A 26,002-nucleotide genomic window follows, 5' to 3' on the forward strand; every position below is an offset into this window, starting at 1 on the left:
CACTCTGACATTAACATGCCCACAACCAAGGTCTCAACTCTTTGGAACAATTCCTTTCTGTCCTAGACTGAACCTAATAAATGATTCCTCCTTCTTTCCAGTTACTTGAGTCATTTTAACAGGAATTCTTAACTCACTTTAGATGTTTGTCCCCCCAAATCTCATGTTGAAATGTGATCCCCAGTGTTAGAGGTGAAGCCTAGCAGGAGGTGTTTGTGCCATGAGGGCAGATGCCTCATGAATGGCATGATGTCCTCCTGGTGGTTCTGAGTTCAAGCAAGATCTGGCTGTATGAAATAGTCTGGGACCTCTCTCTCCTCTCTCTTGCTCCCTCTCTTGCCAGGTAACACACTGGCTCCCCTTTTTGCCTTCTGCCATAAGTAAAAGCTTCCCAAGCCTTCTCCATAAGCCAAGCAGATGGTGCCATGTTTGTATAGCCTAAATAACCATGAGCCAAATAAACTTCTTTTCTTTAGAATTCACCCAGTCTCACGTACTTCTTTAGAGCAATGCAGAGTAGAATAATACATTCACTCTCTTCTCACACCCCATTAACATACCTTATCAACTCTGCCTGTGAAATATTTCCAGATTCCAATCACCTCTCATCACCTCTGCCATTACCATGCTAGTCCAAGTTATCCTATTTTCTAGGCCTGGCTTATTTCAGTGTCTTCTAACCTGCCCTCCTTTCTTTCTGCCTTTACTGTAACACCCAGTATTCTCCTCACATGGCCAGATTCCTTTTAAAATACAAGTCATGGCCTCTTCTGCTCAAAACCTCCAAATGGCTATGCATCTCTGAGTAAAAATTCAAAGTCCTTCCAGTGGCCTTCAAGATCCTATACAACCTGGCTTCCTGCTATCAGCCTACACTTGTGTTCTTCCTCTTTTCCCATCAGTCGCTCTGCATGACCACAATGGTCTCCTTGCTGTGTTTCTAATATGCCAACCATATTTCTGCAATCGTTGCTATCTTTGCCTGAAATGCCCTTCTCATGGATATCTACATAAATCATTCATTTTGTCTCTATGCCCAATTCTGTATCACCACTATGTGAATTAGGCAAGACTTTCTACCTTGATGGGAGGCTTTTTTTCCATCTTATAATTTGGAAAAATGAAATCATCCTGTGGGTTTTATATTGCGTTTCTTGTTTTATCTAGATCAGCATACTCTAAAAGTGAGAGATGCTTGGGGTCTATTGGTTTGAAAATAAGGAAATTAAATCCCCTCACTTTCTCAATTTTGGTGATGTTTCTATTAGATGTGCTATTTATTTCCCATTAAACCATAAATTAGGCCATTTTCCAATTATTTCTAAACCATTTATTGAGCATCAACTCAGAGAATATCTTTGTGATAACTTTTTGAGGAATTGATAAATTAATGAACATGCTAAGATTTCCTTATCTTTCAATGTAGATGGAGTATATTTCCAAATAACTGTAGTAACTGATGGGATGATGTGAAGCATGTATCAAAATAAGAGTGCTATAGTTATTTATTAGAGGGATTAAATACACATGGTTTGGTGTATTTGGTCATTTTGAAGGAATTCACAAATGAGAAAAGTCTCTAGGAATCAACAGAATATCAGCAGGCAAAACTTAGGACATTACTGGTGAATTTAAAAAAAAGTTTTCAAGGTGCGTTGGGGGATACGGAGTAGTTAAACTTATTTTCACTGAATAACAGCCCTCAATAATAGAAGGTTAGTGTGAGATCAGATCCATTGGGCCCCTATGTTCAATAGTCAATATTTTTCAATTATTTCCTCTTTCTATCATGACATCCTTGGAGAAATGTTTGCCATCTCAAACTATTTAAAGTCCTAAGTAGAACACCTTAGAAAGGCTTATTGACCTCAAGATGTATTGTTTGGCACAATATTGTTGACTTTGACCTTTAAAACAAGTAATGGTCAAATAACCAGCCACTATGTAACACGTGTCTTTGCTCCTCCGTCTTCCTCCATGATAGTGAAACCTCCCCAGCCATGTAGAACTGTGAGTCCCTTCAACTTCTTTCCTTTATAAATTACCCACTCCTGGGTATGTGCTTATAGCAAAGTGAGAACGGACTAATACACCTGTCATATTTGCTTGAAAATAATGTATATTCTGCAGTGTTCTATATATGTCCATTAAGTCATATTCGTTAATAAGGCATCTGCTGTATTCTTAGTAATCTTTTTTTCCTGTTAATCTATCAATGTTTGCTAAAAATCCTTCACTAAAATTGTACACTTTTGATTTATCCTTATAGTTGTAACAATTTATAATTTATTCACTTCTAAAACATAATATTAGGTACACTTAAGCTTATTAAACTTAAAATAAGAATGATTGAAAACCTTATCAATATGTGTTGATCTTCATTGTTCTCTAGTAATGATTGTTTTGTGTTAAAGTGTAAACACACTTTATACATATGATTAAGTCAGAGTTTTTGTTTGTTGTTGACTATTGCTGTCCTGATATGTATTTCCCTTCATTTTACTTTAAACTTTTCTGTGGTTTTGGGTCTTTAAATAACATGTAGCTACTGGTTGAAGTTACTATTTTTAAATCTAATATGGTAATAGTGACTTTTCAATCCACTTACATTTAACATTTTATGAGATTATCTGGATGTGTTTTGGGCCGGGGGTAGGGGGAGGCAGTGGTGGGGTCAGGGTCTTACTCTGTCACCCAGGGAGGAGTGGCATGATCAGAGTGCACTGCAGTCTCCATCTCCTAGGCTCATGACATTCTCCCACCTTAGCCTCCTATGTATCTGGGACTACAGGCACATGCCACAATGCCAGGGCAATTTTACATTTTTTAAGTAGAGATGAGATCTCACTATGTTGCCCAGGCTGGTCAAACTCCTGAGCCCAAATAATCCTCTCTCTTTGGTCTCCCAAATGCTGGAATTACAGATGTGAGCCACCACACTCGGCCTGGATTTCTATCATATTACTCTATGCAACATTTCTCCCTTTTAATGTGTCTCTTGTTATCTTTTCCTCCTTTTTTTTTTTGAGATGGAGTCTCGCTCAGTCGCCCAGGCTGGAGTGCAGTGGCCGGATCTCAGCTCACTGCAAGCTCCGCCTCCTGGGTTCACGCCATTCTCCTGCTGCTGGGACTACAGGCACCCGCCACCTCGCCCGGCTAGTTTTTTGTATTTTTTTAGTAGAGACGGGGTTTCACCGGGTTAGCCAGGACGGTCTCGATCTCCTGACCTCGTGATCCGCCCATCTCGGCCTCCCAAAGTGCTGGGATTACAGGCTTGAGCCACCGCGCCCGGCCCCTTTTTTTTATTTTGTTGAAATAATTGCATTTTATCACATTGCAATTACTGGTTTAGAACAGGGGTCAAAAATCTACAATTCAAGGACCCAGATCCAATCCAACACATCTTTGTAAATAAAGTTTTATTGTAATATACTTACACTCGCTCGTTTAGGTATTATTTATCTTACTTTCACACTACAGACACGGAGTGGAGTAGTTGGAATAAAACTACAAAGCCTAAACTATTTACTGTCAGGTCTCTACAGAAAAAGTGTGCTGCCTTTATTCAGAAGATATATATTATTTTTCTGGTCTTTTATCTTTGCACTTAAAACTTTTCCATGAATTCTGAGGCCAAATCAAATTTAATCATCATTATCGAGTAAAATGCAAAACATGTATTTTTAGTCATCTACCTTCTAGCATACAGTCCATAGTTTCACTGTATTTTAAATTCTATGTTAACTCTTTTAACACTATTCTAACTCTACTCTGCTTTTTAAACTATGGTTGTTAAACGATATTTATTTTAATCTATCTCCCATGTTTACTATTTTTTACTTATCATTTTTGCATATATTTCCTTTTGAACTTTATTTTCTTTCTTCCTGAGGTATAGCCATTAGCAGTGGCTTTGCTGTTAATGATAAATTCTTTTTCAGTTTCCGTTTTATTGTCTCAAAAATGTTTTAATTTGCCCTATTGAAGATAGTTTTGCAGGACATAGAATTCTAAATAAGTTATTTTTCCTTATCAATTTAAAGACAGTAATTATAAGTTGACTGACTTTGAAGTTGAGAAGAGTTTGATTGAGAAGCCAACTGTTAGCCCAAAAATTGTCCCCAATTTTCTGGAAGACTGATTAGATGGATGTTAGATCTCCCTTTAGTCCCCATGTACTTTTAGTTCTCTGTTAGATTTTCCATCTCTATCTGGCTCAATGCTGCCTTCTGGATAGTTTCTTCAGATCTGTCAGCCAGCTCACTATCTCTTTTGTTCTTGATATTAAAACCACTAATTATCACATCCAATAAAGCTTAAAGATTTTTCTTCTTAATAGACGTTTTATTTATTCATTTAAAATCTTCTTATACTTATGTTTTTATTCTTTTTGAAAAAATCACATAAAATATACTTACTTATATTCTATATCCAATAATTCAGTAAACAAGACAGTTATGAGTTTGGTGTTAGCATTTTTTCTTATACCTCTTATAGTGCCTTATTTATACATTTATTGTGATACTTTTTGTTTTGTTTGTTTGTTCCTTTGGTTGTTTTGGTGTGAGCTTGTATTCCTTAGTGTATTTTCAGTGGGAGTTCCTTGGGTCCCAGGTTAAATGTCAAGTTCCAAAAGAGAAATTTTGCATTTGCTTCTCTCAAATGCTTTTTCAGCTTCACTAATCAGATCAGAGACTTTTAAGACTTACATTTATGCCATAACTGCACACGAATATATGTGTATGTGTAGATGCCATACATAGTGTGACTTCTAGTCTGTCTCTTGCCGCATGGAAAGGTAATTGAAACCAAAGCTCCGGGCAAATAGAAATCAGAAAATGCTACTAATGCAGTACTCATTTCTCCCCTGTACGTGTGTGTGTGTTGCTAGAGAAAGTGATACGTAGTCTAAGCTCTCTTATTGGGCTTATGCTCAAGTTTGAGAATTTTTCTCCTACTTTTTTCTGCAGATACCTGAAAGAAAATATAGTCCAGCTTTTTAAGTAAGTTCTATATTTAACTATATAGTATTATCCGCAATGAAGTTTATATATATATACACACACACACATATATATATATATCTTATGTCTCATTAAACTCTTGAGTTAGGTCCTGTTTCCAGACTGACTGATTCTTGAGGCTCTTTATGCAGTATTATCTACTTTATTTTCTTCTCTATAATTTGCAGAAGCTGAGGATCTAATGTATCTACCCATCCCCTACCTTGACCTTTCAGATTTGATTTGATTTGATTTTTGAGACGGAGTTTCGCTCCTGTTGCCCAGGTTGGAGTGCAATGGCACAATCTCAGCTCACTGAAACCTCTGCCTCCCAGTTTCAAGCAATTCTCCTGTGTCAACTTCCCAACTAGCTGGGATTACAGGCATGTGCCACCACAATCAGCTAATTTTTTATTTTTAGTGGAGATGGGGTTTCACCATGTTGGTCAGGCTGGTCTCAAACTCCTGACCTCAGGTGATCCACCCACCTCAGCCTCCCAAAGTGCTGGGGTTACAAATGTGAGCTACCACACCTGGACCAGAATTGATTTTAGGCTAGCTGACTTAGTGAAGTTGAAACAAGGATGCAAAAGTTAACATACATGCTTTTGATTTTTGAAATTTCTTTGTAATTTTTAAAGGCTATATCTGATGTGACTTTTCCTGCCTTTGAAATCTGTCTTTAAAACAGCCTTTAACAAATATCACAATAGACTTTTAAAATCTGGCAGAGCCTTTGCTATTTAAAATTGCTAACTTGGTTACAGCATCATTTTCTACTTAAATAAGCATTGACATTGATTGTTACTTTTTGTACTTTCTCTTCAATTATAATCTTAAACAAACTTGATAAAACACAGATGTATACCTGTATACCAACAATTTTTATGCTTTATCAGCAAAGGCATCTTCACTTCTAACTTTATAAACTTCCAGACCAAAAAAAAAAAAAAAAATTGTGAAAGGAAAAATAGGTAATCTGAGATGGAAATTAGATAATAGTGAGCACTGGACTGAACAGTTATGAGATGGTTACTTGTGTTTGGGAATGAGGATTTCTTCTGACTTGAATGGAACTGCAACATAAGCTAATTATTCATCGTAAATGTCTTGGGAGATGGTATCTGCCAGCTTGTGAACTACCCAGTAGACTCTGGCTTGGGTTTGATGATGATGATACAAGGATTATAAAATGACAGTCCTTAGTTGAGAAAAAAATAATTTTGGATTTTCTGCCTGTGTTTTCTTAATTTCTTTAGTTTAATGTAGACTATTTATTTTTGCCTTAGTTTTAAAGAATTTGAATATTTATGATTTATGCCATTCTATTTCCAAAAAGGATTATGGCCACTTTACAGAATAAAAACAAGTATAAAGCAGAAAAATTAAAAATAATCAAAAAAACAAGTACATCATTAACAAACTAAAAAGATCTGAATGAAGATCTGTTAAAATAGGCCAAATTATTCTGGTTTCTGGTAATAGCTTGAGTATCACCAAGTTAATACTAAGAGTTTACTGTAATAGTTATTAGAAAATAATGTGACTGAGTATATGTGCATATTATACACATAGGTAATTCTAGAAAATGCAAAAACACTGATGCCAATTATCTCCCTTCTCATATGAAAAAGAACAAATGAGGTATTTCCCCATCCTAATTGTTTTTTTGCTATTTTTAAAATTTGTTGTTTGAACAGATTAAGAAAATCTTTAATTCATGGATTGTTGCTTTGCACATTTAATAGTGAGATAATTATTAACAACACAAAAAACAATTTTAGCAATTAACAACAAAGAATCATGTGATCCACAAACACTTTGTATTTGATAAATATTCTTATAGTCTCAATTTATGACATACTTACATTTTGTATTCCTTTTAAATAAAGAACCAAATCAAGAACAGCAGAAATTAGCATCTGTTTTATTTTAAAATATGGAAATATATTTAAACAGCACATTTAAAGAATAAAATAATAGACTTCCATTTCTTATTCTCTCAATGGTACACCATTAATCAAAAATATATTACTTAACGTCCCCGTTAATATAGTTACTGTCAAATTTTCTTTAAGATAAACTGTATTTCAAAACAACATTTTAATATACCTGAATTACAAACAAAGCCATAACATTTTTGAAGACACTTTTAAGTTTTGTTTGAAAGATCCAAAAGGATGATTAATAAGTGGTGCTTTATGAATATTTTAGATTAACTAACTGTAAATAAGCCTAACCACAGAGTCACCATAAAATAGCAAGTTATCATTCTGAAGATCATTCTTCAAAAAGTCAGTGTGTGTTAAAGAAAGGCCTTACAGGGCATTCCAATAGATAGAGAAAATAAATTAATTTTAGAGGGAAGAACACACATGCACACACCCACATACCCCCCCCGCCCCAGAACCTTCCTGTTTGGAATTATTTGTGCTTGGAAGAAGGTTTACAGAATCCCTTTACAAAATAAGGTTTTCATTGAGCTCACTCTCAAAGATATGAAAAATGAATTTCAGCTGTTCTTCAGAAATGGCAATTCTGTCAAAGCCATTCTGGAACTTTTGGTAATTTCCTCCAGTTTAGTTTCAGTGCTTTTACTTCTAAATAAAAATCCCTTGCATCACATCAATCAGCAAACTCAGTAATAAAGGAGAGTTAAAGAAAATGGTTCTGTCGGCATCTTCTGCTCTTGTACATTTTATGCATGCAGTGACTCCTGCCTGTGGGGAGGAAAGTGGAGCCCATGTAAATGTTTATTTATTTTGGACTAGGTTTTTAAATCTAAAAAAAAAAAAAAAAAAAAAAAATTCTGCAGCAGTAGTGTTCTAGATAATAGGCAGATATGATTTATTTGAGGTAAGAAGGTTGTACTACAGTTACTGTTAACTTGGAAAGCTATGGACACAGGCTCAAGCCTGTCTTCTGAAGCTTTGAGCTCTTTGCAAAATCTACAATCCACAAGCCAAAAAGGAACATGCTCCTACAGTTACACCAGTTCTATTAAAGCAAACAGTTAAAACAATTATGTGCAATCTTTCAGCTTCTATGTTCTGCCTACTGTTTATTTATTCAAATCCAGTTCAACATTTCACTTTATCTAATGAAGCAGGAACTCTGAAAGAGAAATTGTGTTTATCCAAGCATTTTTGTTTGGGTTGTTATTTTTTTAAGTCTTATTTCTAAATAAATATCCTATCGTGGTTTTCATTGGCACAATATAAATAAATTATTCAATTTCCTTCCACAATATTAAACAGTCAAAGGAGTTCTGTCTAATCTCAGAAAATTATATAAAATTGTATTTGAAAAAAATGTTGAAATGGAATTGAATGGACTCAGCATAACCCATTGAAAATTAGACTAGATGATCTATTGTATAATGTAGTGGCCTATAAATTTTACTGATAAAGCATCCACAAAAGAGAATATATACCTTTAAATAAATAAAAATGACTATATACATGATATTGTACATAGGAAAAGAGTCAAAATGAGCCAGACTAATTTTAGGAAATTCCCCGTTTGTCTGAAAGTATGCTTTTTATTGCAGCCATAAATCTTAATACAGATCTTTTGTTATTATCAATATTTAATATTAGTGGCAGCCACATGAGCGTACTACCATATTTCTATATTTTTTCAAAATGACATTGGAGCTGTCATCAAAGTACAGAACAGAGATGGCGTTTAATTTGGTTGGAGCACAACAAGGCTTTGGTACGTGATCAGGAAACATCAGATGAACCTGGGAAAGGAAAAAAAGTTTTGTTTTATTAAGAAATAAAATACACATTTTCTTACAATCAAAATTATATGCTTGTTTTATCACTCAAAATCAGGCACACCATTAAGCTCATCGCCCTTCTCCCATTTATGTTCCATGACTGGGGTGAGGGACTGAAAGATGTATTCTTAAGCATTAACACCTGGAATCAACCCACCCATTTCAATTATGTGTTTGAACCTTGAAAAATATCTCACCAAATAAAGAAAACTTCCTCTATAGAATATTCAGTGGAAGTTTTCCTAGGGAAAGAACACAGCAACTAGCACTCTGTTGGTTTTAGTTGAAATGACTATTTCTATACTTATCTTGAGGAATATGGAAGTTATAAGAACAAATCAATGAAAACACATAGTTGCAGAAAGATTTGGATCTAAGAATTACCTTTTAAAAGGAAAATTAAACAATAAATCATACATTTTATGCCAACTCTTAATTTTCCATGGTAAAAGAAGCATAAAAATCATAATAAAATAAAATCCACATATAATCCAATACTTGCCTTTAAGCAATGATTTCAGCTCTTTGTAGAATTTTTTTTATCACATTGGCTGGAGTTTAATATCCATTTACTTTTTTCTCCCTTGCCTGCCCCCTAGACAACTGCCAAAAAGCAGGCTAAGCTAAATCAGAAGCAAAGGGCCTAGATGCTTTACAAATGAACATCCACCTCCCCAGAAGCCTAAAAAGGTGTCTGTATATATGGAAAGTGAAATGCTTAAAGGTTGATAATAATTTTGATCAGACTGGCAGTCTGCCTATGGTTTGAAATAATTGAGCAAAGAGCCAGAACACAGTTCTCCGCTTTCCCACCCACCTATTCTGGGCCCTTCCCCCAGAGGAGTTTATGGGAAATCCCACTGATGAGTCTTATGGGATCCACAAAAAGCAAATACAACCTCTTACGGTTTTGGCTGTACAACGTCCTGGCTGAAATGATATAGGAGCCTTGCATGTGGACAGAAACAGCAGGAAAAATGAGGTGACCTGACATTGAAATTTCCTAAGACCTCACAAAACTAAATGTTGGATATTTTCTACAAATTTCTGATGCAGCTTATGTCCTTCATCAGCTTTATCTTCCATAACCCACGCATACATGATTGATAATTCCGCTGTTTCAATGGCCTTGGCAGTCTACCGGGAAAAAAAAATGGATTGTTCTTGAACGGTTTCTCAATATATTAGTCACAGACATACTTTCCTCTCTCTTTTTGTTTCATGTCCTTCACAGAACAAACATAAAGTGTGCACAACACCAGGAGAAAAAAAAAAATCAAACTTCCCAGTATGCTCCAGTTTTGCTATGACTTATGTCCTACATCCCAGGGTGGAGATACAGAGCAGACTCTTGTTCCAAGTTTGTGTCACTTTTTTTTAAGTTTGTTTTTCGATACTTTACTACAGCCATAAGAGCTGAACATATGTATTTATTTATTTTAAAAAAGAAAAAATGAGAGAAGGGGGGGTATTGGACAAAGGGTATTTTTCAGTAAGTAGGCACTGCATAGCCTGAGTGAATCTTTGATACATTAGATCCATATCTAAGGAAACAAAAGTCTGCTTTCATAGTCATTGAAATGATGATAAAAAGAGGCAAAGAACTTTCTGAGAAATTAAGTAGCATTACTTCAACTGATAGGAGTTATTCTACGACCTTACGGAAAGACAGTGATCTTGAAGTTCTCTTCCTAGGATGAAACAACAGCATTCTTTATCTGATATGCTTTCATGTCAACATGAATTCTCATATACAAAGAGAAAAGTTAACTTCTTAGAAATCATTTTAGTGGTAGAAGTTTGAATGCAAAACATCCATCCCTGCAAAGCCGACCTACTCTCCATACTCCCAGAAACAGTATTCCATATAAAGAGAGCTTATATTTACAGATAGCAAAGGTGAAGTCATATCAGACTTTAAAATCCTCCCAGAAATTTACTCTATACCTTGTATATGGCACTAAAGTAGGCATTCTCACTGGTCATGAATCAATAAAAAGAAGAATTTTTATAAATCGCTTTAAAAATATTTGCTTTATCTTTCTGTTGCCCTCTAGCCCAAGGTTATTTCCAGTCTTTGATAATGTTCATGCTCTAGTTGTTATAGATTACATTTTTTGGTGTCTAGCTATTCTGTAGTATTTTATGAAGTCAATAAAGATGCCAGTAAATATCAAGTCATTCAAGTATTTGATTTTGCCAGTTCATATAGCTGATTGTTTATTAAGAAGGAAACTAGGCTACTCCTTAATTCAGCTTTAAATTTTAAATTAATTGTGGGGGAAATTAGCAAGCTTATAGAGAGTTAAATCTTCACAAATCCTAAGAGTAATTCTTTCTTTTTCCATAAATATGCCTCAGCCACAAAGATAGGTTTTTCTACTATCTACTTTTCTCTTACTGGCATCCACCAATTAATTCCACTCCCATCAAGCCTTGATTCTAAACTAATGTGTTCTCTACCATTCTTCTTAAATACAAAATTTAAAATTTTTATATTAGCCCAAACATTGATTTAAAATTATATCACATAGTCTGGTATGTCTTCTAGGAGCCTCTCATTTAGTCTTCTGGAGAGTGTTCCTCTGCCAAATCAATAGGTCAGATACTATGAGGTACATCAGACTCTCAAAAGGTTTCACGAGCTCATTAGGTAGAATGCAATCAGTTAATCAAGTCAACCCTTCAGAACCTTATTCATAAAAGTAAGCCTAGATTATTAGAGATTTAATCACTGTTAAGTTTCTGAGAGTAAGGAATAAAGAAAAGGAAGTACAATTTCTACTTTAAAGATTACAGGAGAAGAAGGAGAAGAACAATAAGAAATGTCAATTAGTTTCCCATTTGTGTACTACACTGAAGAACTTTTATAATACCAAAGTGTGTTACAGAACATTCTTAAATAATTAAAAACCCTCAGATGAAATTTAGTACAGCTATTACTCAGTGTTTTTGCAATGATTACCAATGAATTGCTAGGTTAGAAACAGCCCCGGGGAACCTGTGTGCTTAGTCATACAGTTAATGAAGAAACAGTTCAAGATGACCATTTCATGTTATTACTCCAATTTTCCTAGCTGAATCCTTCTCCATTGTGTAATTGGGATTACTCTAAACCAGCCTGAGTTTCCTGACTATACCCACAGTTGTTACTTCAGCTCTAAAAAGAAACAAATGAGTTTGAGAAGATAAAATAATGCATTAAAAATTGTAAATAGATGCTTCCCTCTAAAACAACTTTTTAATATGCTTGCATTCTAAGCTACTTTTAATCCTTCAAAACAAAGCTTACCAGAGTCTGAACTATAGCATGATTTGTGGCATTCATATGAGCGTTAAGTGGAAAAGAACATTCTCCATCACAATAAAATGCAGCGTATCCTTCTGGTGCTATAATCCAGTCCTGACACACACACAAAACAAGAAAAAATAGTATCACCAAAGTAAAAATTAAAAAAAATATATTAAAAATTATTGAAATATATTGTATCTGAATAGCTTTACATTCCTGGTCCAACAATTATTCCAATGGAATGACTTTCCCCATACCCTTTAATTTAATTTTAAGCTGAAGTTTAGGACAAAAGTATAAATATTTTCACAAGAAATTGTCCTCTCTAATTACTCCCAAGAGGTAGTTATGTAAGATATTCATAGTATGTATTAAACATGTACGCATGAATAAAACTATTATAAGAAAATAGCATTCTAAATATTGTTTAAACAGGAAATGATGAACTCTGGAAAGTTCAAGTGAACCCAAAAGAAAAAGGAGAATCAAGTTAATTGAGATTATTCTCATTACTTCTTAAGGAATCATTCTTAGTTTTATAAGTCTGACAACATCCTAAAGCCTTAATATCTTTTCTGCATGCTGTTTTTCTTTCCATTCATGCATTAACTTTATAGTCTCTTTAGAAAAAAATGAATTGGAGCAAATTCCTAAAAACTGAACATAAATTTCGGGAAGCGAAATAATTGGTACATGTATGGTTGCCTTGATATTTTTCCCACAGAGAAATAAAATTGGGCACAAATGTAAGAATTCTTGAGTTATTCACGTTGAAAGTTTATCATAAATTTTGAATGTATTTACATTTTAATAGTATTTCTCAATACAAGAACTCATATATGAGAATCCATTTTAATAAAATATTAGGGGAAACCTTAAAATTTCTTTTTAAACTGTCACCACATAGAGCCATTCAAAAATTACTTTGGTGAAATTTTCCTCCTCATCCTGTTTCAAAATGCCATCTAAAGATAGCAATACATTTTTAAGTGCAAGAAAAAAAAAGTCTGTCATCTTCCCCATGACAGGGACATTATAGTTGAGGGCTCTATTTCCTAGCCCAATAGTTAGAGACCCTCAGAGGCTTAGTGGAGTTACTTATACTAATATGAACAAATCTTCTATTTATCATAAAATTAAAAGTTTGTAATACTTAAACAACAGCACTCTTTTTTTTTTCTTCCTAAATATCTTAGTGTTCTATGTTTTATTCAACATAGTTTTTTTGTTTGTGAAACCTACTAATCATGTTTCAATGGTAAAAGGTTAATTGAGAAATGAAAATACAGTGAATAAGCCATATTCTAACTGGTCATGTCAAAAATCATTGGGTGTTATATTGGAAATTTACTGCCAAAGACTATGACTTACTAAGGATTTATGACAATTCAGAAAAAAAGGACCTAAGTTGACTGAAAATTCTTACCTGCCATCCCAGATCCCGGAAGCTCACATAGAGCTCGTGCTTCTTACAGGCTTGTTTTTGCTCACTTGTGTTATAATCTGAAGATAAAAACCACATTTTTAATAAATGGTTGCTTAAAGATATACTAATATTTCTTTAGTGAGATCACTGGTAGGATTTTTTAAAGGGGTTTTATTTGAAGTTGTGGAACATGAATTTCAATCTTAAAGCTAGAACTACTTACTAACCATGTGAACTTCAGTCAAGTTACTTGTCCTGGGTTTCTTCTTCTGTGAGATGTAGACAATACCATTTACCTTATGAAGCTCTAACAAGGATTCTGTTAGGCCATCTACTTCACAGGGCAGAGTGTGGTGTCTGTCGTTCACTGAGTACCATCTGCTCAACGAATACTTATTAATTCATTCATACTCTAGGGGTACTTAATATATTCATATATATATACACACACACACATACACACACACAGACACACACACATATATATTTGTGCAATAATTTTTAACATCTTCCATGAGGCAGATACTGGGATCTTAGCTGATTTTATTTTAATAAATATCTTAACCTCAGGATACCACAAGTTGAGCTTCTAATCACCCCCCAAAATCCTGTCCACCTGTAGACTTCATTCTTGACTGATGGTAGTTGCCTGGGTTAAAAAGTAAAAACCAAAATAAAACAAGAATCAAAATATTTCTGTTTCTTTTTTCTTTCATTTATACATCTAATCCGTCAGGAAATCTCACTATCTTCACTAAGTCCAAAATGCACCTCCTCTCACGGCCTTCATAATTGGTCTTGGTCCAAGCCACCATCATCTCCAGCATGAATTACTGCAATATCCTCATTGCTAGTCTCCCGGCTTCTGCTCTTGCTCCTCTACAGCAAACTAGTCAAGTGGACCTTTTAACAAGTAAACCTAATTACATCACTTCCCTGCCAGTCCCTCTATGGTCCTCATATCACTAAGAGTGAAATATTCTCAGAGTGGTTACAAGGCTCTCTACATTTTGGTTCCACTATCCCTCTGACTCATTTCCTGTCACTCTTCTTCTCCTTCACCTTGCTCCAGCCACCACACCTTCTTGCTGTTTCACTCACAGTCAGCCTTACTCCCACTTTAGAGGCTTTTCTCTCACTAGTCCCTCTCCCTGGATAGCTACATGGCTAATTCCTGCATCTTCATGTCCTTGCTTAAGCAACATCTCAACAAGGCCTGCACTACCCTTTTAATATTACAACTCTCACCCTGATACACCTGATTTCTCTCACTTTGTTCTGATGTTTTCCCATCTCAATTTTCACTATGCCATTTCTTCATTAATTTATGCATGGCTTCTTGTCTGTTTCCTCCTACTAAAATATAAGCTTCACAAGGGCAAGAATCTTGTTTAGCTCTGTTTTGCTCACTGATGTATCCCTAGTGCCAGGAACAGTGCCTGGCATACAATAAACATTCAAAAAAGTATCTGAGGAGTTAATGGACAAATTTCTCAGAGTGTTCCACAAGGGATTTGAGGCGAGTGAAATACTATCATTACATATTTTGGAATGTAATCTGAAATACCCATAACTTTTTATAATTGTTTTAAATGATTAAATATAAATGCAGAATTTCAATCTTGCACCTGGAATAAAGTAAAAGACTGAAGAAACAGAGATTTATGGAACATTTTTCATTGTTGTCTTATCTGAGTTTGCTCACATTTTGTACAAACATTCGAAAAACTAGTCCACTTTATTTCTAATATAAAATATTAAATAAATAAAATTTAAAAATAATTTGTTTCACAGTTTTTGTTAAAGTGTCACCTTCCAGTTGAATTACCTTTAACCTCTAACAGAAGTGTAGGCACATTAGAGATCAAAGGAGCCCACCACAGAGGGGCTTACTTCTCATGGTTACTTCAAGTAATTATTTGTTTAATGTTAATCTAGAAAACAAGCTAATGATTAAATTTTGAAATCAAGGTATTTTTCTTCTAAGTTTATTCCTACTATGCAATTAACTTCATTAAAATAGATTAAATAAGTAGATAATGGGAAATGGAGGAGAGAAGATTTATTTCAGACTCTACATTCTGGTTCTTTAGGGAAATATCTCCCTTGGAGCTAACTTTGTTCAGGTAATGGACAAATGCACTTTAGCACTAAACATGACATGGATAAATTTCCTCGATCCTTTTTAGAGAAAAGAAATAATTGATTCTACTATTGGTTTGATTTCATAAACTCCTTGGTATACCAAATAGGAAAAAAAAAAAAAAAAACGTTAGCTATGCCTTGGACCAAAGGGGTCAGCAAACTTTTTCTTTAAAGAGACAGATTGACCCAGCCACCCCATTACTGGGGATATACCCAAAGGATTATAAGTCATGCTGCTATAAAGACACATGCACACACGTTTATTGCGGCACTATTCACAATAGCAAAGACTTGGAATCAACCCAAATGTCCATCAGTGACAGACTGGATTAAGAAAATGTGGCACATATACACCATGGAATACTATGCAGTCATAAAAAAGGATGAGTTTGTGTCCTTTGTAGGGACATGGATGCAGCTGGAAACCATTATTCTCAGCAAACTATCGCAAGAACAGAAAACCAAATATCGCATGTTCTCACTCACAGGTCGGAACTGAACAATGAGATCACTTGGACACAGGAAGGGGAACATCACACACTGGGTCCTATGGTGGGGAGGGGGGATGGGGGAGGGATAGCATTAGGAGATATACCTAATGTAAATGACGATTTAATGGGTGCAGCACACCAACGTGGCACATGTATACATATGTAACAAGCCTGCACGCTGTGCACATGTACCGTAGAACTTAAAATATTTTTTAAAAAAAAGAGACAAATAGCAAATATTTTAGGCTAAGTGGTCCCCCTTTCAACTATTCAGTTTTGCTGCTGTAGTATAAAAGCAACCATAGACAATATGTAAATGAATGAGTGTGGCTATATTCCAGTAAAAATTTACGTACGGATACTGAAATTTGAATTTCATATGATTTCCACATGCTACAAAATATTGTCCTTCTTTTCCAAGCAAACATTTAAAAATGGAAAGACCACTCTTAGTAGGTCATACCAAAACAAATGATAGGCTTAATTTGGTTATTGGGCCTTACTTTTTCCAACTCTGCATTAGATAATAATGGGAATATTTATTCATCTTTGTCTTAATTGAAAATATTAAATATGAATAACAACATTGTAGCCAATAACACATACATGTTTATATGAAAAGCCATAAACTACAAATATAGTTATTTGAATTCGATGTTTATAAAAAATGAAGAAAATAAAACTTAAAAGTCAAAATATATCTGTTCCATATATATGTCTTTTTATGCAGGCTAAGTGATGTTTATAATATAACATCACATAAATGTAACAAGCAATGAAATTTATAACAGAATCTGGTTCCAAGAGTCTGATTTCATAGAGCATTAGGACCATATGCTTATTCTGTCAGAAATAAAAATTAATGGATAGTGAGTGAAGTAAATGTTGTACCCAAACTAGAAAAGTCTGCAGTTAGGTTTACTCTAAATGCTTGGCAGAACAAGCTGTGGGCGGAAGGGCAAGGAAATTAGATTTATGTCTTTTAAAATACTGATGGGCAGCCTTTAGGAGATTAATATAAAATGGATATAATTCTGTTGTTAATGAACCTGCCTACAGATGAAAAGTCATGGCATAAATCATTAAAATGTTCTACAATCAACATTAGAAAAAGTAAACCAACACGTCTTATCCATAGTGCAGGTGTTATCAATAATACTTCTGTTTTGTCTCTTAATGGTAATAATGTTAGGAAGCCAATGCCAAAATAGTAAAAATATCGTTAAATACTTTGTGCAAATTTCTTTATGGTCAATTTCTAGATAGTGTATAAATTTAATCTTTAGTTTGATTTTCTTTAATTTTTTTGTCTTACAATAAAATCATGAAAAACAAAATAAATATGTGGAGGTAAAAATTGGTAAAACACACAAAAAATCCTAAATGTGATAAGAAGAACACTAGTACACTATTGGTGGAAATGTAAATTAATACAACCATTTATTTGAGGTTCCTCCCAAAAGTGAAAGTAGAGCTACCATATCATCAAGCAATCTCACCACTGGGTATATATCCAAAACAAAGGAAATCAATATGTTGAAGATATATCTGCACTCCCATATTGATTGCAGCACTGTTCACAAGATACAGAAGCAACTAAGTGTCCATCAATGGATGAATGGATAAAGAAAATGTGGTACATATACACAATGGCTTATTATTCAGCCATAAAAAGAATGAAATTCTGTCAATTAGAGCAACATGGATGAAACTGGAAGATGTTAAGTGAGGTAAGCCAGTCACAGAGAGACAAATATCCCATGTTCTTAGTTATATGTGTAAGCTAAAAAAAATTGATCTCATGAAGATAAGAGAGTAGAATGGTGGTTACCAAAAGCTGGGGATGGTAGCAGAAAGAGGGGAACAAGAACTGGCTAATGGATAAAAAAATACAGCTTTTTAAAAAATGTACAGAAGAAATCAGTTGTGGTGTTCAATAGCACAGTATAGTGACAATGGTTAACAATAATTAATTCTACATTTCAAAATAACTAGAAGACAAGATTAGGAATGTTCCCAATGCAAAGAAATGATAAATATTTGATGTGATGGATATCTTAATTACCTTGATTTGATCATTACACATTGTATACATCTATCAAAATATCACATGTACCCCATGAATATGTATAATTATTATGTATCAATGAAAACAAATTCCTGAAATCTGCATGGACTTTCAAAGCTCTGCATAATAGTTACTGAAAAAAACAAACAAATAAACATGGGATACACTTGCTGTGAACTGGACAAGAGACAATCAAGTCCAAAAACCTTCATATACCATTTTTTTCTTCAGAACATAGTATTAGTTTCTTAAGGGGATGAAACACAGATATAGCTATAAAAGCAAATAAAAATTAGAAATAAAATTTAACATTTAACCACGACAACAGCTTAAATGAGCCAAATATGATATGCTGCTGCTTCAAAGCAAAAGAGGAAATGTTAGTTTTTTCACTCTTATTTCCCAGAGAGAAAAAGGGAAAAAGGAAGTTGACACCTAAAGCATCAGGACAGAACACCTTAATTTATTTATAAAAATTTAAAATGACAAATGAATGAAGTACAAGAGTTGAAAAAGCAGGAATGGTACTATCATAATGCGAATTTTTATATGACCTTGGGGGTAGAAAAATTCATGATAAACCCAAAAATAAATAACAATCCTACCCAAAGATAAGGGGCTTTAAAATGCTATTGTTGCTCTAGCTTAATCATTATCTTCTATACCCAGTGAATTATTCACTTGAATTTACACACAAGCCAGTAGTAATTACTGTTGTTTATTTTGTAGATATATTAACACAATTTTGTGTTTCTGTAGGTACCAACGTGTGACACAAAACACCACAAAATAACTCTCTAATGTGTTTGCATAACTCTGCTCAGCAAAGTATCCATGTGGATCATGTAATTAACGTCCTCACTTTAGAGCTCCTTCATATAAAAATCTATCCACAAACCTGAATTTGCCAGACACCTCTAAAGGACAGTTTCCTGATGCCTCCTGCTCACTATTTCTACTTCTGACCTCACACTCAGTATTCACTATTTTTGTTAATAGGACCATCAGTCACCTAGTGGCCAGGACAGAAAATTTAGTAAGCTTCTTGATTTTCATTTTTTTCCCCTCAGATCCTGTATTAAATGGATCCACAAAGCCCCATTAGTTGATCAATTTCACTGCTTAATCTAGGTGTCCTGTTGGAAGCCCTTTGCACTCTTGCTTGCCTCATCCTTCCTCAATGTCTTCTTCTGGTAACCTTAGAGTCTAAAATAACACTTTACCCCTGCTCCTCTTTGACGTCTCTGATGATATACTTTTGGCTTATTTTATGGAATTCCTTTTTCTCCTTTGCCTATACTTACAGTATTCATGTTCCCCAAGGAGGCTCCATTTTATTATTTTTGCTTTCTTTGTTTCCTGTGGCATTTGGTCAGCCTCATCCTACATCTAACAATTTGGTTTATAGCTACATCTTTTCCCTACACATTCCACTTATTCTCAACACTCCCCTCTCCAGAGTGCTGGGTTATCCATCCTCTTCAAACCCCTGCTGGCCCTATCCCATGTGTTTTGGTTCCTACATCTCTCTCTCCAATCTATGATCTTCATTGCTTGGAGTATTATACTAGACTCCTAATCATTATTTGAGTTTTCTGTCTCCACCCTTGGCATTCCACTCTGCACTTTGTGGCCAAAATTAACTTTTTAACATGCATATCTGATTACGGCTCTTCTTTGTCCAATTGCCTATGCAAAGACATCACTGCTCCTTATCATCACATACCCTACTCTTTATGATTTAGCCCCTGAATAATTTCCTAACTGATATCACAGTCCTCTCCCATAAAAATACATGCATCCCCCAGCCATTTGAAAATGGTTCATGGCTCCACAACTGTAGAGCCCTTTCCTTTCTACAATCTGAAATGCTTTCATCCATGTCTGTATTTCTGGAAAATGTCTATTTGTTCTCAGATAAGTCCCTCGTGTAGTATTTTGGGCCATATAGTTAATATAGTACATAGCATATAGTTTTATAATGCTGTGCCTGGCATATAATGGGAGTTTATTTAATACTGAATAAATATTACTTATAAGAAATTTTACCCAGATATATTCTCCCTGTGAATTTTTCCTAGAGAGAAACTTGACAACAGACACAATGCCTTAATGTCTATTGGCAAGTCTTTTTTAAGGTGTGTAGTTAATTGCTAATATAGATTAGCCAAATTAGGTGAAAGACTCTAAAATTTCTCTTGTTTCTAGAGTATCCAAAGATAAGAAATCCCGTGACCACAGGTATCGGTACTTATAAGAGAGAGAGTGTGAACTTGTAGTTTTCTCTGATGTAAGAGTCTGAACTCAGGGGGCGGAGCAAGATGGCCGAATAGGAACAGCTCCAGTCTCCAACTCCCAGCGCGAGCAACACAGAAGGCCGGTGATTTCTGCATTTTCAACTGAGGTACTGGGTTCATCTCACTAGGGAGTGCCGGACAATTGGTGCTGGTCAGCTGCTGCAGCCCGACCAGCTAGAGCTGAAGCAGGGGGAGGCATCGCCTCACCTGGGAAGCGCAAGGGGAAAGGGAATCCCTTTTCCTAGCCAGGGGAACTGAGACACACAACACCTGGAAAATCGGGTAACTCCCACCCCAATACTGCACTTTAAGCAAACAGGCACACCAGGAGATCATATCCCACACCTGGCCGGGAGTGTCCCACACCCACGGAGCCTCCCTCATTGCTAGCACAGCAGTCTGTGATCTACCGGCAAGGCAGCAGCGAGGCTGGGGGAGGGGCGCCCGCCATTGCTGAGGCTTAGGTAGGTAAACAAAGCTGCTGGGAAGCTCGAACTGGGTGGACCTCACAGCAGCTCAAGGAAACCTGCCTGTCTCTGTAGACTCCACCTCTGGGGACAGGGCACAGTAAACAAAAGCAGCAGAAACCTCTGCAGATGCAAACGACTCTGTCTGACAGCTTTGAAGAGAGCAGTGGATCTCCCAGCACAGAGGTTGAGATCTGAGAAGGGACAGACTGCCTGCTCAAGTGGGTCCCTGACCCGTGAGTAGCCTAACTGGGAGACATCCCCCACTAGCGGCAGTCTGACACCCCACACCTCACAGGGTGGAGTACACCCCTGAAAGGAAGCCTCCAAAGCAAGAATCAGACAGGTACACTCGCGATTCAGCAATATTCTATCTTCTGCAGCCTCTGCTGCTGACACCCAAGCAAACAGGGTCTGGAGTGGACCTCAAGCAATCTCCAACAGACCTACAGCTGAGGGTCCTGACTGTTAGAAGGAAAATTATCAAACAGGAAGGACACCTACACCAAAACCCCATCAGTACATCACCATCATCATCAAAGACCAGAGGCAGATAAAACCACAAAGATGGGGAAAAAGCAGGGCAGAAAAGCTGGAAATTCAAAAAATAAGAGCGCATCTCCCCCGGCAAAGGAGCGCAGCTCATCACCAGCAACGGATCAAAGCTTGACGGAGAATGACTTTGACGAGATGAGAGAAGAAGGCTTCAGTCCATCAAACTTCTCAGAGCTAAAGGAGGAATTACGTACCCAGCGCAAAGAAACTAAAAATCTTGGAAAAAAAGTGGAAGAATTGATGGCTAAAGTAATTAATGCAGAGAAGGTCATAAACGAAATGAAAGAGATGAAAACCATGACACGAGAAATACGTGACAAATGCACAAGCTTCAGTAACTGACTCGATCAACTGGAAGAAAGAGTATCAGCGATTGAGGATCAAATGAATGAAATGAAGCGAGAAGAGAAACCAAAAGAAAAAAGAAGAAAAAGAAATGAACAAAGCCTGCAAGAAGTATAGGATTATGTAAAAAGACCAAATCTACGTCTTATTGGGGTGCCTGAAAGTGAGGGGGAAAATGGAACCAAGTTGGAAAACACTCTTCAGGATATCATCCAGGAGAACTTCCCCAACCTAGTAGGGCAGGCCAACATTCAAATTCAGGAAATACAAAGAACGCCACAAAGATACTCCTCAAGAAGAGCAACTCCAAGACACATAATTGCCAGATTCACCAAAGTTGAAAAGAAGGAAAATATCTTAAGGGCAGCCAGAGAGAAAGGTTGGGTTACCCACAAAGGGAAGCCCATCAGACTAACAGCAGATCTCTCGGCAGAAACTCTACAAGCCAGAAGAGAGTGGGGGCCAATATTCAACATTCTTAAAGAAAAGAATTTTCAACCCAGAATTTCATATCCAGCCAAACTAAGTTTCATAAGTGAAGGAGAAATAAAATCCTTTACAGATAAGCAAATGCTTAGAGATTTTGTCACCACTAGGCCTGCCTTACAAGAGACCCTGAAGGAAGCACTAAACATGGAAAGGAACAACTGGTACCAGCCATTGCAAAAACACACCAAAATGTAAAGACCATTTAGGCTAGGAAGAAACTGCGTCAACTAATGAGCAAAATAACCAGTTAATATCATAACGGCAGGATCAAGTTCACACATAACAATATTAACCTTAAATGTAAATGGACTAAATGCTCCAATTAAAAGACACAGACTGGCAAACTGGATAAAGAGTCAAGACCCATCAGTCTGCTGTATTCAGGAGACCCATCTCACACGCAGAGACATACATAGGCTCAAAATAAAGGGATGGAGGAACATTTACCAAGCAAATGGAGAACAAAAAAAAACAGGGGTTGCAATCCTAGTCTCTGATAAAACAGACTTTAAACCATCAAAGATCAAAAGAGACAAAGAAGGCCATTACATAATGGTAAAGGGGTCAATTCAACAGGAAGAGCTAACTATCCTAAATATATATGCACCCAATACAGGAGCACCCAGATTCATAAAGCAAGTCCTTAGAGACTTACAAAGAGACTTAGACTCCCATACAATAATAACGGGAGACTTCAACACTCCACTGTCAACATTAGACAGATCAACGAGACAGAAAGTTAACAAGAATATCCAGGAATTGAACTCATCTCTGCAGCAAGCAGACCTAATATACAGAACTCTCCACCCCAAATCAACAGAATATACATTCTTCTCAGCACCACATCGCACTTATTCCAAAATTGACCACATAATTGGAAGTAAAGCACTCCTCAGTAAATGTACAAGAACAGAAATTGTAACAAACTGTCCCTCAGACCACAGTGCAATCAAACTAGAACTCAGGACTAAGAAACTCAATCAAAACCACTCAACTACATGGAAACTGAACAACCTGCTCCTGAATGACTACTGGGTACATAACGAAATGAAGTGAAGGCAGAAATAAAGATGTTCTTTGAAACCAATGAGAACAAAGATACAACATACCAGAATCTCTGGGACACATTTAAAGCAGTGTGTAGAGGGAAATTTATAGCACTAAATGCCCATAAGAGAAAGCAGGAAAGATCTCAAATTGACACTCTAACATCACAATTAAAAGAACTAGAGAAGCAAGAGCAAACGCATTCAAAAGCTAGCAGAAGGCAAGAAATAACTAAGATCAGAGCAGAACTGAAGGAGATAGAGACACAAAAAACCCTCCAAAAAATCAATGAATCCAGGAGTTGGTTTTTTGAAAAGATCAACAAAATTGATACACCGCTAGCAAGACTAATAAAGAAGAAAAGAGAGAAGAATCAAATAGACGCAATAAAAAATGATAAAGGGATATCACCACTGACCCCACAGAAATACAAACTACCATCAGAGAATACTATAAACACCTCTACGCAAATAAACTAGAAAATCTAGAAGAAATGGATAATTTCCTGGACACTTACACTCTTCCAAGACTAAACCAGGAAGAAGTTGAATCCCTGAATAGACCAATAGCAGGCTCTGAAATTGAGGCAATAATTAATAGCCTACCAACGATAAAAAGTTCAGGACCAGATGGATTCACAGCTGAATTCTACCAGAGGTACAAGGAGGAGCTGGTACCATTCCTTCTGAAACTATTCCAATCAATAGAAAAAGAGGGAATCCTCCCTAACTCATTTTATGAGGCCAAAATCATCCTGATACTAAAGCCTGGCAGAGAGACAACAAAAAAAGAGAATTTTAGACCAATATCCCTGATGAACATTGATGCAAAAATCCTCAATAAAATACTGGCAAACCGGATTCAGCAACACATCAAAAAGCTTATCCACCATGATCAAGTGGGCTTTATCCCTGGGATGCAAGACTGGTTCAACATTCGCAAATCAATAAACATAATCCAGCATATAAACAGAACCAAAGACAAGAACCACATGATTATCTCAATAGATGCAGAAAAGGCTTTTGACAAAATTCAACAGCCCTTCATGCTAAAAACGCTCAATAAATTCGGTATTGATGGAACGTACCTAAAAATCATAAGAGCTATTTATGACAAACCCACAGCCAATATCATACTGAATGGGCAAAAACTGGAAAAATTCCCTTTGAAAACTGGCACAAGACAGGGATGCCCTCTCTCACCACTCCTATTCAACATAGTGTTGGAAGTTCTGGCTAGGGCAATCAGGCAAGAGAAAGAAATCAAGGGGATACAGTTAGGAAAAGAAGAAGTCAAATTGTCCCTGTTTGCAGATGACATGATTGTATATTTAGAAAATCCCATTGTCTCAGCCGAAAATCTCCTTAAGCTGATAAGCAACTTCAGCAAAGTCTCAGGATACAAAATTAATGTGCAAAAATCACAAGCATTCGTATACACCAGTAACAGACAAACAGAGAGCCAAATCATGAATGAACTTCCATTCACAATTGCTTCAAAGAGAATAAAATACCTAGGAATCCAACTTACAAGGGATGTAAAGGACCTCTTCAAGGAGAACTACAAACCACTGCTCAGTGAAATCAAAGAGGACACAAACAAATGGAAGAACATACCATGCTCATGGATAGGAAGAATCAATATCGTGAAAATGGCCATACTGCCCAAGGTTATTTATAGATTCAATGCCATCCCCATCAAGCTACCAAGGAGTTTCTTCACAGAATTGGAAAAAACTGCTTTAAAGTTCATATGGAACCAAAAAAGAGCCCGCATCTCCAAGACAATCCTAAGTCAAAAGAACAAAGCTGGAGGCATCACGTTACCTGACTTCAAACTATACTACAAGGCTACAGTAACCAAAACAGCATGGTACTGGTACCAAAACAGAGATATAGACCAATGGAACAGAACAGAGTCCTCAGAAATAATACCACACATCTACAGCCATCTGATCTTTGACAAACCTGAGAGAAACAAGAAATGGGGAAAGGATTCCCTATTTAATAATGGTGCTGGGAAAATTGGCTAGCCATAAGCAGAAAGCTGAAACTGGATCCTTTCCTTACTCCTGATACGAAAATTAATTCAAGATGGATTAGAGACTTAAATGTTAGACCTAATACCATAAAAACCCTAGAGGAAAACCTAGGTAGTACCATTCAGGACATAGGCATGGGCAAAGACTTCATGTCTAAAACATCAAAAGCAACGGCAGCAAAAGCCAAAATTGACAAATGGGATCTCATTAAACTAAAGAGCTTCTGCACAGCAAAAGAAACTACCATCAGAGTGAACAGACAACCTACAGAATGGGGGAAAATTTTTGCAATCTACTCATCTGACAAAGGGCTAATATCCAGAACCTACAAAGAACTCAAACAAATTTACAAGAAAAAAACAAACAACCCCATTAAAAAGTGGGCAAAGGATATGAACAGATAGTTCTCAAAAGAAGACATTCATACAGCCAACAGACACATGAAAAAATGCTCATCATCACTGGCCATCAGAGAAATGCAAATCAAAACCACAATGAGATACCATCTCACACCAGTTAGAATGGCAATCATTAAAAAGTCAGGAAACAACA

The 26,002-nt window shown here is 36.1% G+C and overlaps 1 protein-coding gene across 1 annotated transcript in view; it reads right to left on the bottom strand.

Moving 5' to 3' along the window:
• Positions 1-6,916: 6,916 nt before the first annotated feature.
• The window catches only part of BMP5 (bone morphogenetic protein 5), a 130,135-nt gene continuing 111,049 nt past the window's right edge, over positions 6,917-26,002 (bottom strand). The window contains exons 5-7 of the mRNA XM_008013664.3: positions 13,506-13,582; positions 12,080-12,190; positions 6,917-8,748 (exon numbers count right to left, since the gene is read on the bottom strand). Of these exons, the coding sequence (XP_008011855.3) occupies positions 8,599-8,748; positions 12,080-12,190; positions 13,506-13,582 (338 nt within the window). The 3' untranslated portion in view covers positions 6,917-8,598. The remainder of the gene's footprint in view (positions 8,749-12,079; positions 12,191-13,505; positions 13,583-26,002) is intronic.

The sequence above is a fragment of the Chlorocebus sabaeus genome, chromosome 17 (assembly GCF_047675955.1).
Source record: "Chlorocebus sabaeus isolate Y175 chromosome 17, mChlSab1.0.hap1, whole genome shotgun sequence".
Taxonomy (NCBI): Eukaryota; Metazoa; Chordata; class Mammalia; order Primates; family Cercopithecidae; genus Chlorocebus; species Chlorocebus sabaeus.